Source organism: Phyllostomus discolor, chromosome 4 (assembly GCF_004126475.2).
Source record: "Phyllostomus discolor isolate MPI-MPIP mPhyDis1 chromosome 4, mPhyDis1.pri.v3, whole genome shotgun sequence".
In the NCBI taxonomy this organism is placed as follows: domain Eukaryota; kingdom Metazoa; phylum Chordata; class Mammalia; order Chiroptera; family Phyllostomidae; genus Phyllostomus; species Phyllostomus discolor.
This window is the reverse complement of record NC_040906.2, coordinates 179,052,384-179,069,570: the sequence shown is the minus strand read 5'-3', so window position 1 is coordinate 179,069,570 and position 17,187 is coordinate 179,052,384. Positions and strand designations below refer to the sequence as shown.

General features: G+C 40.6%; 1 protein-coding gene across 8 annotated transcripts in view; it reads right to left on the bottom strand.

Annotated features, from left to right (window-relative positions):
* The window catches only part of TPD52L1 (TPD52 like 1), a 72,783-nt gene that overhangs the window by 24,424 nt on the left and 31,172 nt on the right, over window positions 1-17,187 (bottom strand). For all 8 annotated transcript variants that reach the window (XM_028509883.2, XM_028509889.2, XM_036024648.1 and 5 more), the window contains exon 2: window positions 2,565-2,680. In XM_028509883.2, coding sequence (XP_028365684.1) covers window positions 2,565-2,680 — 116 coding nt within the window. The remainder of the gene's footprint in view (window positions 1-2,564; window positions 2,681-17,187) is intronic.

The following is a 17,187-nucleotide window of genomic DNA, read 5'->3' as shown; positions in this document are numbered from 1 at the left end:
TCCCACCACAAGGACAGGTCTCCCTATCGCCAGCACTTGGTAAGCACACAACAGTGTGTTAGTGGTGTGGGCGAATGAAATTAGGAGTTTCCCCAAAGTCTACAAGGACCCTCATAGGAATACAAACAAAGAACGGTGAGGGCAGAGTAGCAGGGTGGGAGCCAGCAGAGCCAGAAGGCAGCAGGAGAACCTCCGGAAGCCCGGGACAGGGGTGCACCAAGAGGAGATAGGCACACCCCACGACCCCTTTTAAGCAAAGCAGCCAGGGATAAGAGTCCTTATGCACAAAGTTCTGGGGTTAGATCATGGCTGTAACTGACTGGCTGACTCAAAGGCAATCTAATAGGCAGGCTTGTGAGATGTTCTGTTACCCTCTTGGCTAACAGACCCAGGAGGATCTTCCCTCAGACACAGAGAGGGATTGCTTGAGACCAGGGGCCCCAGAAGGAGTATCTGGTGAGTCGAAGCAGGGAAGCTGAGCATTTAAAAGGTGTCTCAGTTCCTCATTGGGCCAGTGGTGGGACTGTTCGCTGTGTGTCCTCAACACTAAATCCTCGCCCCTGAGTGCATGTGTGTTCAGAAAGAACCTGATTTGTGTGTGTGTGTGTGTGTGCACATGCGTGCTTGCACGGGGCCCCAAAAACAGATTTAAGAAAAGAATGAGCAAAGCAGAGGTAGCCTAAGAGGGAGGGAGAAGACATGAAATGTGAAGAGGGAAAACAGCAGAGATACTCTTCTTTTGCTTTTCACTGGGCCTGGAAGGCCTACAGCTGTGCCCACGGGAGTCACAGCGCTACTTGGGCAAGATGCAATAAGGCTTCCCCATCCCCCAGGAATCCACAAATAAGAGACAGCAAGCATGGAGGCTAACACATTCCGGGGGATGAAAACACAAACGCTGGTAACTTGAACAAGTACCAGGAGTCCGGTGTTATTTTCAGAAGTCAGGCTCAAAAAGTGTGAGGAATGAGATGCACTGGAAGCTTATTAATGTGGCCACGTAAGACAGTCGTTTCTGAGAACACTGCTGGTTATTTATATTCATGGGTTCTCCAGTTAGAACCCAGGCTTACTTTCTCTTGATTATAAAAACAATGCATGCTCTCTACTGAGCACTTGGCAAATATGGAATGCACAAAAATACACTGATATATGTATGTATATATACATAACCCAGTAATCCCAGAACCCCAAAAAATCATCATTTTAGAAAAGCTGGTCTGTTACAGAGGTTATACCTGAACTTAAACTTGGACTATTACATGAAGGAGCTAAATTTTAGCACAGAATCGGTTTACTTACACTGGTCTACAAAACATAACATTTGGACAGCACGATTGACATGAACAAGTCATGAACCAGAATTCCAGGCTTTAAGAAAATGGGAGCTGGCACATTCTCAGATAAGGCTGGCTTTGGTCGGCGCATGTGTGGCCAAACAGAGGTAAACTGAGTAGTTCTGGGTCAGTGGCCACAGACAAACGCAGCTAAAGAAGCAGGCTATTTGATTTGAGGTATTGTGCTTAGTAAATTAATTTCTGCTGTACCAGAGGAATAAACTGCTCTTTTATTTTATAATAAAATTATTTTAGGGTGTGTCTTGTGAAAGCCCCTGAAAAATCTTCAATATGAATATGTACAATCACAAATACACACAATCAGAATATTAGAACTGGAGGAGTCTAGAGTGGACAAAGGGTGAGGGTAAGGTGGATCTCAAAGTTCTGTCCCCAGCCTGCAGAGGAGGCCAGAGCCAGAGGGGACAAAGCCTTTCTTCCAGTTGGACCAGGAGCTTCCTGGCCTCTGAGCCAGGGATTCAGCATGGGGAGGGGATGCTGGCTTCATCCTTCTTGCCCTGATGCTTATTCTACTTGGGAAACTCCCTGTGTCTGGCTCTTCCTTCCTGCAATGTAACCAACCACTCCTTAGCAAAGGGTATAAGGGTTCTGCAAGCAAAAGGCTTGAACAAAGACTTGTATTCACGATGAGCCAGGCATCCACCTTGCCTCTAAGTCCAGATGCCCCAACAATGACCTAGGAGCTAATGAAGCCTACATTCTTTCCTCTTTATCCCCAGAGCTTTATTCTTCTGCAAAAGAGCACACAACTCAATTCAATTAATTCAGTGGCTTTATGATTGACTTTTCATTACAAAACTAAATCATTTCAAAGTATTTGTTGAGCTCAGTTACTAATCTAAAACGAGAACTACTCTTAAATTGCAGTTTATATTTGTACCAAGGTCTCAAAGGAATTCCACCCGATTTGTAAGTGATTTACCTTTCCAACAGTATTGTGATACGAAAAAGAAAAAAAAGATGCACTTTTACAGCTATTGTTATTGTTGCTTAGGCAGCATAACCATTCATTTTCGTACTGTAACCAACAAATAATGGACACTCAGCATTACAAAATACCCCTCAAAATAAATCATCTTGCAACATATGATTTATTAAATTTTATTGAATGAATTATAACCATTGTAATATGGGACTTCTATCAAAGAAATAGTAACTCTCAAGATCCAGAGATAGACATAGCAACAATAGAATTACTAAACGTACCTGAACTAATTCTGCCTTTAACTCTTGCTTTTCCTCCTCAGAGAGCATGCTAGAGAAGTCGGCACTGGCTACTGCATCTTCATCTCTTCCTTGCAATGGTTCAGTCTCCAACAAACCTTTAGGCAATATCAATAAAACATAATGTAATTTTTAAATGAACAAACAAATAAAACAAAACAAAAACAGACTCATAGAAACAGAGACCAAAGAGGTAGTTGCCGGCCGGAGGGGAGGATGGGTAAAAAAGGTGAAAGGGAATGTGGTCACAATATTATAGTAAGTTTGGTGGTGTGATCACATTGCAAGGTATGAAAATGTCCCATCACTATGTTGTACACCTAAAATTAATAAAAGTAATATAACATTGTATACCAACTATACTTAAATTAAAAATTGTTGAAGTATAGCATAAGAAATATAGTCAATAATATTGTAATAACTACATATGGTGTCAGATGAGCACTAGAATTATCTACTGGAGGGTCACTTTGTACACTGTATAAGTGTCTAACCACTATGCCGTACACCTGAAACTACTATGTCAAGTGTAATTGAAAAAGATAAAAACTTAAAAATTTATAAAATGAATTTAGCCAACTTGTATATCCATAGTTTGAAGGACTACATATGCTGACCCTCCCAGTGAACAAAACGTAAACATTTCAGAAAAACATCATTATAAAGGTGTCATGAGCTTCCAATAAGGTAAACAATACTAAAAGGTCAAAAAGCTAAGTGGGAAGCCAGAGATATAAACAAAGTAAGATTTCATTAGTTCTCTGTTTGTTACCAAGATGAATTCCAGCATTAGCTTTCACTATCTCTTGGGGTTCAGGGAGCAGAGAATAAATTTCAGGCTCACCTAAGGGGAGGAGTTTTAGGTGAGACCCCCTACATCACTCTGTCCCCCAGCGCTATACCCTAAGAGTGAGGTGAACAGGAGACAAATACTGTAGGTCTGCACAGCGACCTGCAAGGCAGACTCCCTGCCGTGATACACAGCACTGAATGGAGAGACCAAATGATCATCCCCTGAGAAGTCATAACCCTGAGTGGGACTGCGTGTGCACTTGCAACTTGAATGCTCCTACCTGGGTGGTCCAAAGCAACCATGTGATAAGAATTCAGGGCATGAAGCCCTTTTTGCACTTTGCATGTGGTAGCATGCAGAGACGGAATCTGGAGCGCCTGCAGCTGTGAGGAGACATCACAGACATACGAATTCTGGCAGAAGGGAAATGGGAAGCACCTAATGGGAAGGTTCTTTATGACATCATCGTGCTACAGACTAACTGGGCAGAGTTCAACTTCTAACTTGTTATGTGCGAGAAATGCCTTATGATTAAAAAATGAAAACATTTCCTAGTAGAGTCCCTCAGCACCTGGCCAACTCAAATGTGTGTGTTCCCTGGAGGGCCCAGGGAACGGGCCCACTCACACATGGAAGCTTCATTATGAGTTACAACACAGCTTGCCTCTGTACATCCCTGTGGAAAGGAAGGTTTTGTAACAAGTTTTCTTGGAACAAACTTAGAGAGAAGTAAATTTTGAATACCTTTACCATTCACAAAAATCAAACTGTAAACATTATAGAAGACAACATAGGAATTTACATTTATGAATCTGTAGGTGGGAAGGGATTTCTTAAGACACAAAAAAGGGCAACTAGGAAAGAAAAAAAGTAAGAGTAAAAATATCTCTTCATCAAACACACTATGTGGAAGATGAAAAGACAAGCCACTAATTGGAAGAAGCTATCTCTCACATATGCAACTATCAAAAAATTAGCCCCCAGAACATAAAGAATCCCTACAAACCAATTTTTAAAATGTTAATAACCCCATAGAAAAATGGTCCAAAAGACTCAACAGATTCTTTACAGGGAGAAATTGCAAATGGTTAAATAAACCCAAGAAAACAAGCTCGACTTCACTGATGTTTGGGGAAATGCACATGAAATCATTTCACACCCACTTGATTAGCAGTAAGTTAAAAGTCTGACATTACTGAAAGCTGGTGACTCTATGGAGGATGCAAAGCCTCAAAACTGCTGGCAAGAACAGAAGTAGAAAGATGTGGAAAATAATTAACATTATGTAATAAAGTTGAACATTTAAATACCCTACAATCCAGTAATTCCACACCCATGTATCGGTAAGTACCTGAGACACCTGTGAATATCAGAGGTTATTAATAAGAACTTTCATGGTAGCAAAACACCATATGTCATGCAGAAGTCCACAAACAGGAGAACCCACTAGTACACCCTGGCGCATCCCACAAGGAAGGCTGGGCAGTAGTGAAACGAGGGAACTACAGCCACATGCTCTGCACGGGTGAGGCCTGGGAACCAGACGCCGAGTGAAAGTTGCAGGAACACACAAAGTGCGGTTCCACGTGTGTGAAGTCTCTAAAACATGCAGCCCTAAATAAAATACGGTTTGAGAACAGATTTATGAAGGAGCACAAGGCCATGATGAAACAGCCGGGACCATGGTTTGCTCTGAGTGGCAGGGAGAGGGGGTGGAAGTGGGGCAACCCCCAGGACCTCCCTGCAGGGTTAATGGCAGGGCTCCATTTCTGGGACACCAAATTTCTGTGCATCAGTTTGCTCCGTACTTTAAATGTATTTTGTAAATATTCTTTTGTATGCTTAATATTATTATTCAATAAAACAATAAAAATATATTTTGTCAGAAGTCAAAAGGGGAAGGTCAATAATCATCTTACCAAATCAGAGCCTTCTAGTTAAAGAGAGTAAAAATATGGCCCAACCTTCAAAGCTTTTCTGAAGCTGGCCTCACTGTCGAGCCCCCTGTACCCACATCTTTCTGTCTGAATCAATGGTGTACTATCAGCACCTTGTATTACTGCTGATGCCCTAACACACGTCAGCGAACACGGCATCCTGCTGACCCGAGCTCATCAGGTCCTTGTCCCCTCTGTGGACTCCAGAGGCCAGTTTCAGTGCTCGGTAATGTTCTTTTCAACGAGTGATACTTGTTTATTGCAGAAGACAGGAAAATAGAATTGTCCATTTCTAATTAAAATCACTATTATTCACACTTCCCAGAAATAATTATCCTTTTGGTCCCTCCTTGCTAATGTTCCTTCCATTCATTTGTGCATACTTTTTGTATATTTTATACGTATTTACTGTTGAGAACTTGATTTATCGACTCATTCAATAGGATACCATGAAAATCCTTCATGTCTAAAACTAATCTACTTGTGTACATTTTTGATGGTTGTACAGTATTTTGTCTCATGCATGAATGGTAATTTTTCTCTTTCACTGGGAAGCTGCAGTGAATATCTCCTAGCCAAATCATTAGGCAAAATCTTGATGATTTAGTATAGACTGTGCTACTGAGTCAAAGGGCAAGGACTTAAAACCCCACTGCTTAATCGCTGGGCAGAGAGGCTGTGTCAAGTTCATGTAAACATCAGCAGCCTAGGAGAGTGTCTCTAGACCCTCAGTACAACAACCTAAATAACTAATTAAAAGGGGAAAAGCCATGGTCATTTATTTCTGCTTTTAAATATTTATGTTTACATGTGGCCAGTATATTTTTAGTCAGTGTTCTAGGACAAACGTCTAAATCGGGAATCAGCAGCAATTCCAAGCACAGGTTTAAGGGGTGGGCCGGGAAGGTAACAGAATGGTAGGCTAGGAGACAGTGTGGTAGGAACCCGTGAGGCACTCTATCTGGTTTGCTCCCCAACTCAGCCTGGCCCTGGGACTTAAGGATATTGCTCAAGTTCAGCCAGAACCCAGACTCTCGAACTTCTCTCTTGACGGTGTGAGAGGGCATCATCCAGGCAAAAGCACAGACAACAGTTCCAGGCACCTAGACTTTTCAAGTCATCAAACACCTTTACTATCTTCAAATATTCTAGGAAGAAAATCTGAGATCCACCTTAACTGACAAAACACAAATTGGGAAACTTCTAGTGCACTTAGAGAAAGATAGATCCCACATGCTGCAGGAAGCTTCTATTCAGCACCTTTCATGAGCCAGGAACACTCATTTTATAAAGTGAGATGTTCTGCACTGGCCTTTAGCTCTGATCTGGGGTGCGTCCCACTTCTCAGAGATGTCACAGATTTTTCAGAGTCTCACTCCCAGAAGCCAGCCATTCAGGAAATCTGCCTGGAGGCCAAGGTGCTAGTTAGTTCATGTTTACTTAGACCGGTTACTTTATTCATTCTCATCTTTGAAGTTAAATAATAACTCCCCGTCCTCTTTTCCTACTCACGTATTTACTTTATTTACCCTGCTACATCCTTTCCCAGTGGGTGTTCTCTGAGTCCCACAGGTCAGCACAGGGAGTTCAGCACAGGGAGCCGTGCACCCACAGACAAAAGGAAACCAAGGCCTACTGTTTTCACCGGGATATGCTCCACTCATGGGGCTAGTGAAGCAGCAATCAGATCATGGGATCAACTGAGAATTCCAGAATCAGAATAGGAGAAAAGTGGAGTTGGCTAACAAAGTAATTAACCGGTGAAACTAAATCAGAACCAGAAGAACCACAAGCAAATGGTAAGAGAGATCAAGTGGCAGATGATAACAAGAGCTGTAATATGAGTATAAAATGACCCAGTTACTACAGAAGCAGATATTAGAAGAGATTGAAAACACATTTTTAATAAAAATAACAGGCAAAACTGCTCAGGAAACACAATTTTTAGCAGGTACTGTACATTACAAGGCAACTTCGTGAATTCAGTTCTCTTTCCCAAATGCGCAAACCATGACCCTTTGGCCCGGCACAGAAAAGAGCAGGACAAGGGACGGCAGGAGATTCCACCTGTGGGTTTGCTGCTCACTGGCAGAGTCCACTGACCTCAGTGACCTCATCTGTAAAACGGAGACTTTACCAGGATTTTAAAATTAAATGACATTTAAGCAGATATGTGGACATGTTTAAAAATTTTTAATTTCCATACAAACTATAGCAGCATATTGCTGAAACTGAGGGTAATGGTTTTTAGGAATATTAATTAGCTATATTCTTTTGCCTCCCCAATAATGTGTTATTTTCCTAGCTGATGTAAGGTACCCATCTGTCTGAAGGGCCGAGAAGCAAGAGAAACACAAAGAAAAAAATTAATATTCAGATTTTTGGCATTTGAAATTGGATTTGCCAGAAAGATGAACAGCCTTGCCAAATAAGCAGTTTTCTTAGAAGAGGATGTTCTCCAATTTTTATTTTCCTCTTTGTACATCAAAAGCCAACCCAAGACATCCAGTCAAGGAAGTCCTGCTTTGGTACGCAGTGTACCAGGACTGACCGGGGATGGATGAGCCTCCTGTGTCACCCCTGGGAGGCAGTGGGATGAGGGAAGGGAGAAAGGAGAGAGAAGCTAGGATATGTGTGTGTCTAATCTTTCTCTTTGGCCTGTACCCAAAAAGATTTGTAGAGGAACCTGCGAAAGATGGTTTGCCCCTGCAGACCCACTGTCTGCCTGCCTCTACCCTGCTTTGTGCCTTGGGAGACTAATGTAAGGATTGCAATGATTCCTTGGCGCTTCTGTTTCTAGCCGATGAGAGGCCCCAGTGTGACGTGAGGGCAGGAGAGAGAGGTGGGCAATGTTCATAGCGTATTGCCTCCATCCCTGGCAGGCTGCGCCATGCATGGCTCAGCTCTTCACTACCAAAGGCCACAGCAACTATTTGGAAGCCCTCTTCTACAGCTCTGCTCTTGTCAAGTTCAAGAACCCCACCCTCTTGTCCAGCCTAGGGACTGTATTGACTTCCTGCGGCTGTGGTTGTGAGGAGCTTCAACATCCCCTGTTGGTCTCCCTTAACTCTTCCCATCTTTGTAATAGTCCCTTCATTAAACTCTCTTGAATCAAGCACCCCTTTTGAAAATGCCATCTGTTTCTTGCCTGGTCCCTGACAGGTGCAGGAAGGCTGCCTCAATTTCCTTTTTGAACTGTAGAAAAAAATATCTTTCAGGCTGTCCCATACAACCAACCTAGGGCACAGGCAGACATTTGACTGTACACGGGGCAGGAGCTGGGGAGTGGCAAAGATCAGTCCTTGGTCTTTAGTTCCCCATTGGACACTTCTGCAGCCAGTTAACCATACATGGGGTACAGAACTCCCCACAGCACTTAGGAAGAATCTCGCCACCTTGACAGGGAGTTAGTGCCCCTGCAACCAGCACTGAGATTATGGGCCCTGGTCAGAGGTGTGAATGGCAGAGGTGGGAAAACTTCCCCAAAGAGGGCCAAGGTGAGGCTGACTCAGCTGGGGAGGGCTACTGGGCCCTCCCACTCAGCAGAGGAAGACAAGCTCAAGAGTAATATAGGCAGAAATGTCAGCCTCAGAAGATATCATGGTCCCAGATGCATAAAGACCCAGTGGAAAACATAAGGCACTACATGGGCCCTTCCTGCTTCCATACACCAGATACTGCCTTAGCCAGGGCCAGGCAAAGGGGGAGCAGACAAAAAAGAAATCTGAGCTAAGCAGTACTTTTATTGAGAAAATGGATCTTATTTGCAGGGGTTTTAAAAATGATGGCATTGGAATACACTAAACATATTTTTCTTCCCCACTACCCAAAGCCTAAGGGCTCATACCCAGATCAGGTACAGGTTTTAAAAATGTAGAGCACACATATGTACATTGAGATGTAATGCAAATTAATTTTGTGATCCTGCTGTACGTGTATTTTGCACTCAAAGACAGCCATTTTACATTCATTTACATGAAGTAAAATATATAGACTTGTTTTAATAAAGGAAACGAGTATCTGCAGGTCTGACTCTAATGCAGGAATTGTGCTTCTCCATTAGCCAGGGCACGTCTTTTGGAAGCGCATGTCTGTCTTAGAGTACTTGCCAAGTGCTGCCATGTTCTTGTGTTCACTATACCACTATCGGCCAGTGATGACTCATCGAAGTCCCACATGTGGAGCTGAATGACACCACAAACCAAACCAGATCCAACTGAGAAGTCACTGTGGCTGGTCCCCACCCTGCTGATGAGGACCCTCACTTGGGGGACCTGGGTTCAGGGTCTGGCTCAGTCTCAAGTTGTTGGGCTTGGACTTTGGCCTGTCTGACTCCAAAGCTTTTACTCTTCCCTGTCTTACAGCCATTTGAAGGACAGTAAACGAACGGTTGGAGAGCACAAATCGAAAACTGAGTTTTGGATTGAAGTGTCTCCTTCAGCTTTGAAACAAAGTCATCCACTGGCACTACCAAGACTTTTAAGGAGCACTGTCGAGCACTCTGATGGCTTAGGTCATGGCTCCATACACTTGACTGAAACAGTAGAGACAGCTGTATGTAAGCTGAAATGATTACAAACTATGATTTCAGATGAGTGGCCATATTCTGCATTGTTGAAAAATACATCAAAGTTCCAGAATTTCTTTTTTTGGAGTATCTTTTATCTTAGTTTTTGTTTGAGTTCTTTAATTTGAAAAATATTTACTTTTAAAAAAAGAAGGTATCAGTTATATCTTTATTTTTTATTTTATTTTATTTTTATTAAATTTATTGGGGTGATATTGGTTAATAAGATCATATAGGTTTCAAGTATACATTTCTATGCTACATTATCAGAAATTCTGTTAAATAGCAAAATAATCTTGCATGTATGTAAATGAGAACCATATTAAGGAATTAACAAATCCATCTACATAACCAAGCAAAGGAAGAAAAGCATGTACTTTCAAAAAGAATATAAAATTAACCCAGAACTTCATAAAAGATGAGTTAAAGTAGCTTAAATGAAAATTTACCATGTTTTAAATAATAAATTTAAGACTTAAATATTTATTACTTAATTATATTTCCTTCATGATGTTTGGTAAAAATAACCTCGGGCAAGCATAAAATTTCAAAATATCTCCATTTACTCCTCAAGGGAAAAACTATTGAGCTAAGCTCATTAATGTTGGATTTATGATTATCTTTAAATGCACAAAAGTTTTGTACGTGTTAATTCTAGGAGGGTGAAAATTAAAGATATAAAACAAATTTCTTTGTCAGAATCCTTTCTACGCATTTGCTAAACTTATCACAGAAACTTAACATTATTTCTTATGGGCCCCCACTATTGAACTGCCTTTCATTCATTTACCAATACCTTGCATCTGGTCTGTTGTTGAATATGCGCATAGTACAGAGGGCTTTTAATGTGTCTTCCCTGTTTCCCTGGCATTTTGGCAGTGGCATCAGGTGCCAAGAACAATACAGAGGGAGCTTAACCACTTCTACACCCATGAGGCAAGGCTTGAACCAAGGCTTGAACCCTAATTCAAGACACACTAAAAGATTTGTGGTAACCCACCTCTAGACCCTGAGAGGGGCCCAGAGTGAAGTAGGATGAGAGCAGCGGCACTGTGATACATCTGCATATTCAGATGAGCAATAATGAAAGACAAATCATAACCTTACCTCCCATAGCTCACCATTATATAACCTTCTTGTCCATCTCTCCAAATCTTTTCCTGTGTACTGTACACATATTTTTTTCACTTCACATTTCTGAAATCAGGATGCCTCATATATTCAATATTGTCTTACAATTAATTGACACCTTTTATTTCCTTCCTACTGGTGTATAAAACAAAGGGTATCTTTTGCATCTTAGCTTTTAAAAATCTAATATAGATATAAATGTATTTAAAATCTAATATATATAACATACAAATACTTAGATATACCCATATATCTATAAATAATATCAGACCGTTTCATGACTTGATCTTTTTTTCAGACAACTTTCTCCAGTCATCTTTTTTCATCTCATCCAAAATAAGACCATGTCAAAGCTCTCCAATTCATCCCATGATGTATCTTCCCCAGAAACACATTAGGCTGGTGGCATCAAGGTAAAAGATTTCAGATTTTACTCAATTTGCGAGCTAACAAGTTAGACTGCTATGGTTTTGTGGATGCTGGCAGCAGACCTAAGACTCCCAGATCAGACACTCATGGCACAGCGAGCAGAATGAACATCACATTCAGCTTTCTTTCCCTCGCCACCAAGTTCCAGGGGGTGGGGGGATGACAAGGAAGGAACTAGATGGAAAATGCTCACGCAGTGTGTTTGCATCATAACTGAAGAACCTCAAGCTTAAGGAGTCTGAATGCATTTAATTGGTAGCAAGCAAACCTGCCAGACCTTTACCCTGGAGGGAAACATCATCTTTATTCTATTGGACAGTGAGTCAGCCAGACTCCTGCTCAAGAGACAGACACAATCTCTGTCTTCCAAGGCTCTTCCCTGTAAACATCCATGACAGGATAGTCCAGAAAAAACGCCTGTCTATGTATCTTCTTGCAAAGTGGGCAGAAATGCAAGAGGTCTACTTAGAATTGCCATGTACAGGTGGTTTCTCATTTTGCAAATGAAGAAATGACAGCTCAAAATGTGAAATAACTTACCCAACTCACATGGTTGGTGAATGATAGACTTAAGCGCTGACTGCAAGGCTGTCAGGTTACAGAGTTCATGTGTTTTCAACTTGATCACAATATCTCGTGTAGGAACTAAAATGTCTGTCTCTTTATCCCACCCCAGAAAACCTTCTGCTCAGCAAGACAGGCTTATTGAAGGTCAAGTTCTGTAACTTCAGCATCTGTAGCTTCCCCCCTACTGAGCACTGCGAAGAATTTAGGGTGGGCTTATGTCTCCTAAACCCTCTCGAATAGCAGCTGCTCAAGTAATGTTTGCTGAGTCAATCCCCTAGGATAGAAAATCAAATTATTGAGTCTTCTTAATACCCTTTCCATACCTTTTTGCTATCTGTCATATTTGTCTATGCCTTTTAATTTTAATTACTATGACAGTGATTCAGACTTTATCCCTACACACTGAGACTCCTGAAACCTTAGCAATCTCCCCACCATCCGGCCTACATAACACTCAAATCAATATTTTGAACACATTACTTTCATCATGTCAAAACTCAGTTCAAAAAACATTCAATGGACGGAATCGCTTCCAGCCTAAATTTGAAAATTGTTATACTAACATTTAAGTGATGATTCCAGCTAGCCTGCCCAGGATTTTCCCGCCAAGCTTCAAACCAGCCAGGCTGCCATATGCAATGTCCCTCGTCATGCTCTACTCAACCCCATGCTTTTCTGCCTCTTGGCTCTCAAAAGCCTCTTTCCTCTTCCTCCTCAGTCTCTCTTCTAAAAATCTAGTATTGGCCAATACTAGTTACTTGTTACTAGAATAACAAGTAACATGTTATATGCTTTAAATTGATCTAAAGTGTTGAGTTTTTTGTTTTCTATCCATCTTACTATATACATTACTTTATATTACTCCTAAACAGTATGTAGTATGAGCTCCATTACAACTTACACTATAAATTGCATTAAGACAAATAATAATATATATTAGTATAATTATAGTTAACTTTATGAAAAATTATTTTGGGCACTGTCTTGTAGAATTTTATTGTTCTTCTTAAAATATAAATACCTGAGTCACCATTATTAATAGCATTGTTTTCTAAAGCATGGTTTTATTTAATAATGCAGCTTAAAAAAGGAGTTATATCGGTAATACCCATCTTGACTGTATACTGATCAGGAGAATAAAGAAAGATTTTATGTTTTTTATTAAGTATTTCATCAGAACCTGCTTCTAAGATTGTAGTCCGTTAGATTAAATTCTTAGAATCCATCTTTCAGCTTAAAAAAATGTGATGTTAGGTGGCAATCCAAATGCAGGCTGATTACAACGGACTCTAATGTCTACATAAAAATTTGTGACTGGCCAAAACCAAATTCTGGCTAAAGACGGAAGTGACATGATATGAGGTAGCGATCAACAAACATGGAAATATGCCCTTCCATCTCTCATTCATCCATATGTACAAGGTCTTCTGACACCAAGAAGAAACATAACTTTGATGTAAAATTCTCAGGTTAACTGTGTATTGCTGAAATCACCAATATTCAGTACAATACTAAAGATAACAGAAAATATATGGTACACAATAGTTAAACATGTAGCACATGGCTCTCAAGGATAAGCAAGCTTCAAGGGGGTCAAACCAAACAGGGATGCACAAAAACCTAAATGATCATTTTTTTGGCTAAGGTCTGACCAGAATTCTTACTGAGCTCCAGGAATAATAATCCCAGAGAGACTCACAGGCCCCAGTACCCAAGGTTTCCCTGGTCTCATGCCAACCCATGGCTTTAGGGTGCTCCTACAGGCACTGAGCACTGTCGGAGTTTACGGTGATGGATAGGACCAGCTCACCCAAAGGCTATAGTGACACTGCCCAGGGCCATGGGAGTGGCTTGCTTTATGATGTCATTTTACTGGGCTAACTACAGAAACTAACATTGCATGAATACACAGCTTTGATTACTGTGTAAGACCAGCTGGCCATTCAGGCTGGCATCCCAGGTTGGCTACATATTAGAGAAATATCATATTCCAAGATATAATATATAAAGCTTAAGTTCATAATTTTCTGTAGTTTTTAAGCTCAAGAAATTTTATTTCACCAGTTCACACTTCAGTGATGAGCCTCTTTGATGACAGTTTCTACTAACAAATCTCCTGGGAGACTGATTTGCCAAGAAGACCAAATATCTTATGGCACGTTCTGTAATCTTTACATCCATAGAATAAAATCTACTTGAGAAACCAAAAGAACGGCAAAACATTATTGGTAAGCATTGGGACAACTAAAGGGAGTTAGATGACTTCAAGATGTTGTAGCATTTATAATGTATTTTACCTGCATTGTTGTCTTTCTCCTTTAGATTATAAAGTACTTCATTCACTGTTAACACTTGTTGCTCAACAAGTAGTTGTGGAATAATTTAATTAGCTATCATGACCTTACATATGCCACATTCAAATGCCTATAAATTAAATTTGATACAGTCAAGGGAGCACCTCTCTTTTTGTAGTATTAAAGATAAAATAACTAAGACTTACAACCCATGCCATGGCCATTGAAAGAAATAGCAAATACTATGTGACAGAGGAGGAACAGTCACCACATCAGTATGTCAGCTGTACCGGTAGCAACACTCCATTGTCGTTACTGCGTCTAGTCCCTTCAAAAGCTACGTGAAGCCAGAGGCTAGCTTTCTTCCTACTGACATTCTGCCTGAGTTTACACCTTTACAATCCCAGATGAAACAACTGCTAAACCTCTATTTCCTCGAAAAGGCTACGAGTAAGTAAAATAAAGAAGATTAAGATGAATTAGGATCTTCATGACATGGAGGGTGACCCTAGCATGTTAACTGCTTTTGGTAATAAAAACACCTACAGCAGGATCTCAAGCAACATCCCGGTACACTGAAAAGCAGTATATTCCCAGGACTATTTGTGGTGGAAAGGTGCCTCTTCATGTCACCAGGACGCAGCTGTGCTGTACTTCCCAACTTCCATGTTAATTCATGTTTAGGATATAACAATAAAAGAAAACTTTACTTAACTGTCAATGCTGTAGAAAATTTTGAAAAAACTGTTTTATAAGTAGGTCAAGGGAGCAAGTATAGAAGGCACAGTTTTTTTTAAATGAAAACCAGAAACACAGAAGCTTAAGTTCCTTACAGATGATGTGGTAAGTGGGTTCCTCCAGGGGCTGCTTCTGAACTTCACTCCAGTGGGACTGACTTCAGTCAGAAACAAAGAGAGAGCTGGTCAGACCTGTACTTTTATTCCTCATTCGAGGTCATATGACCTCATTCACACCAATGGCTTCTCCTGGTTACTAGCATCTCAGTGACTACACGCAAAACTATGGAAGTCAACTTTCAATTAAAAGATGTACAATATTTATGACAAATCGCCTTGGCTTCAAATATAAGATGTAGGCATCTTATATTTGGGATATAAGACTTGAATTGGGATATTCTTCCCATTTCAAATCACTCTTTGCTGCTCTTGAAAGGCATGGTTTGACACACACACAAAGCAGATGCACACTACATAAAACAGCAACTCAGACCAAAATAACACAAGAACAAAGACATAAAAACACAGCAGCCACAAATCTGTGAATAAAGAAAGCCAAACAAATAGCTATGGAAAACCAAAAATAGCTACTGTTCCTGGTGGATAGACTCTAGGAACTTCCTTTTCTGAATAAACATCTACATTGCAAGAGAAAAAATAAAAATGTTACAGGAATGTGTATAGACAAACCATACATATGTAGACCATGTCAACCTTCAAACCATTCTATTTTCTGCATTTCCACCCCCTCGCACAGCAACACCCACACATATATTCAAATTTACTTCTCCTAGAACTTGGGAAAGAAGTCAAATATGACAAAATATAAATCCCATAATTTAACACCCTGCCTTAGATTTTTGCCTTCAGCAGGAAGGAAGACAGTCTCGCTTATTTTACTAAGAAAACTCCAGGGTAAAAAATTATTCTAAATTCGAATTCATTAACAAAAAGTAACACTTAAATAAAAAGAAATCCCTTCTGTTTCTCTGTCTCCTCCTCTCTTCCTCCTCCTTACACTGTAAGACCTGAGAGCTAGATTTTCCCTTTACTCATTTGGTGAGTTGTCCCCAAGCTATAGAGCTCTGGGACCAGCGTCTACTTCCTCCAAGCCCAGAGGGAGTGAGACAGACGAATCTGTGTCTGTGATCAGCTTCACTGGATAGGCCACTGGGCCTCCTGTCATTCCTTGAATGCTCACTGGGCTTTATAGCATGCTGGGACATTCTTTAGGGCAAGTTCAGGAAGACAGTAAAACCATTCCTTTTGTAATGGAAGACCTCCACTATGAACATGAAGCAGGACACAACATAACTCCCTCCCTCCAAAGCATTTAAAGAATGGAGTCCAAAAGACCTCTTCAGACAGGCCCGAACGGGTCACAGTTCTCCAGTCCCTACACAACATCAAGGCTACAGTAAGGATGATGTCATGAGGGCAACGTGGAAAGCCTGGATCCATGGCTTTGGGTCAGCCATGATTCAGAGGCCTGATCATTTAAAGAACACTGATCAGAGGTATAAACAGTTTTCCTTATACTTTAAGCCATCAGTTCAGTAATACATTTCTCCAGTTTCACTTACCAATCTTTTGCATTTCAAAGAAATGCTCTTGACAATGTCCGGGAGAAATTGTTTTCTCTTAAAATCTGGGTAGAAAAGTAAATGCTAAAAGAGATGAAAATATCTGTTTCTGAACCATTAAATACTTAGCAAAAATAAGTTATGCAAGAATTAGAGAAATTTAAGGTAAGTCATACACAAGAAAATGCAACAGCCAAATACAATATGAAAAAACAACCTTGTTAGTAATAAAGGAAATGCAAATTAGAATCACGAATATATGCCATTTTTTTTCATCCAAGAGAGCAGCAAAAATGCAAAAGTTGGATAACAGCTTGTGTTGGCAAGGTTGTAGAGGAACAGGTCCTTTCATATATCACTGGCCTCTGGGCTAGGACAAATTGAGAGACTTTAACTCTGCCACCCCATTCTTGAGAATCCATCTTATAGAAAAAAAAGAGACTACCTAGGAAAGATAGATTTTAGATATTTACTGCAGCATTGCTGGTTGTTGTAGAAATGTATAAAAACTTGGATGCCCAGCAGTAGGGGAATAAATGAGACAAGTACATTGCACCTACTATACTA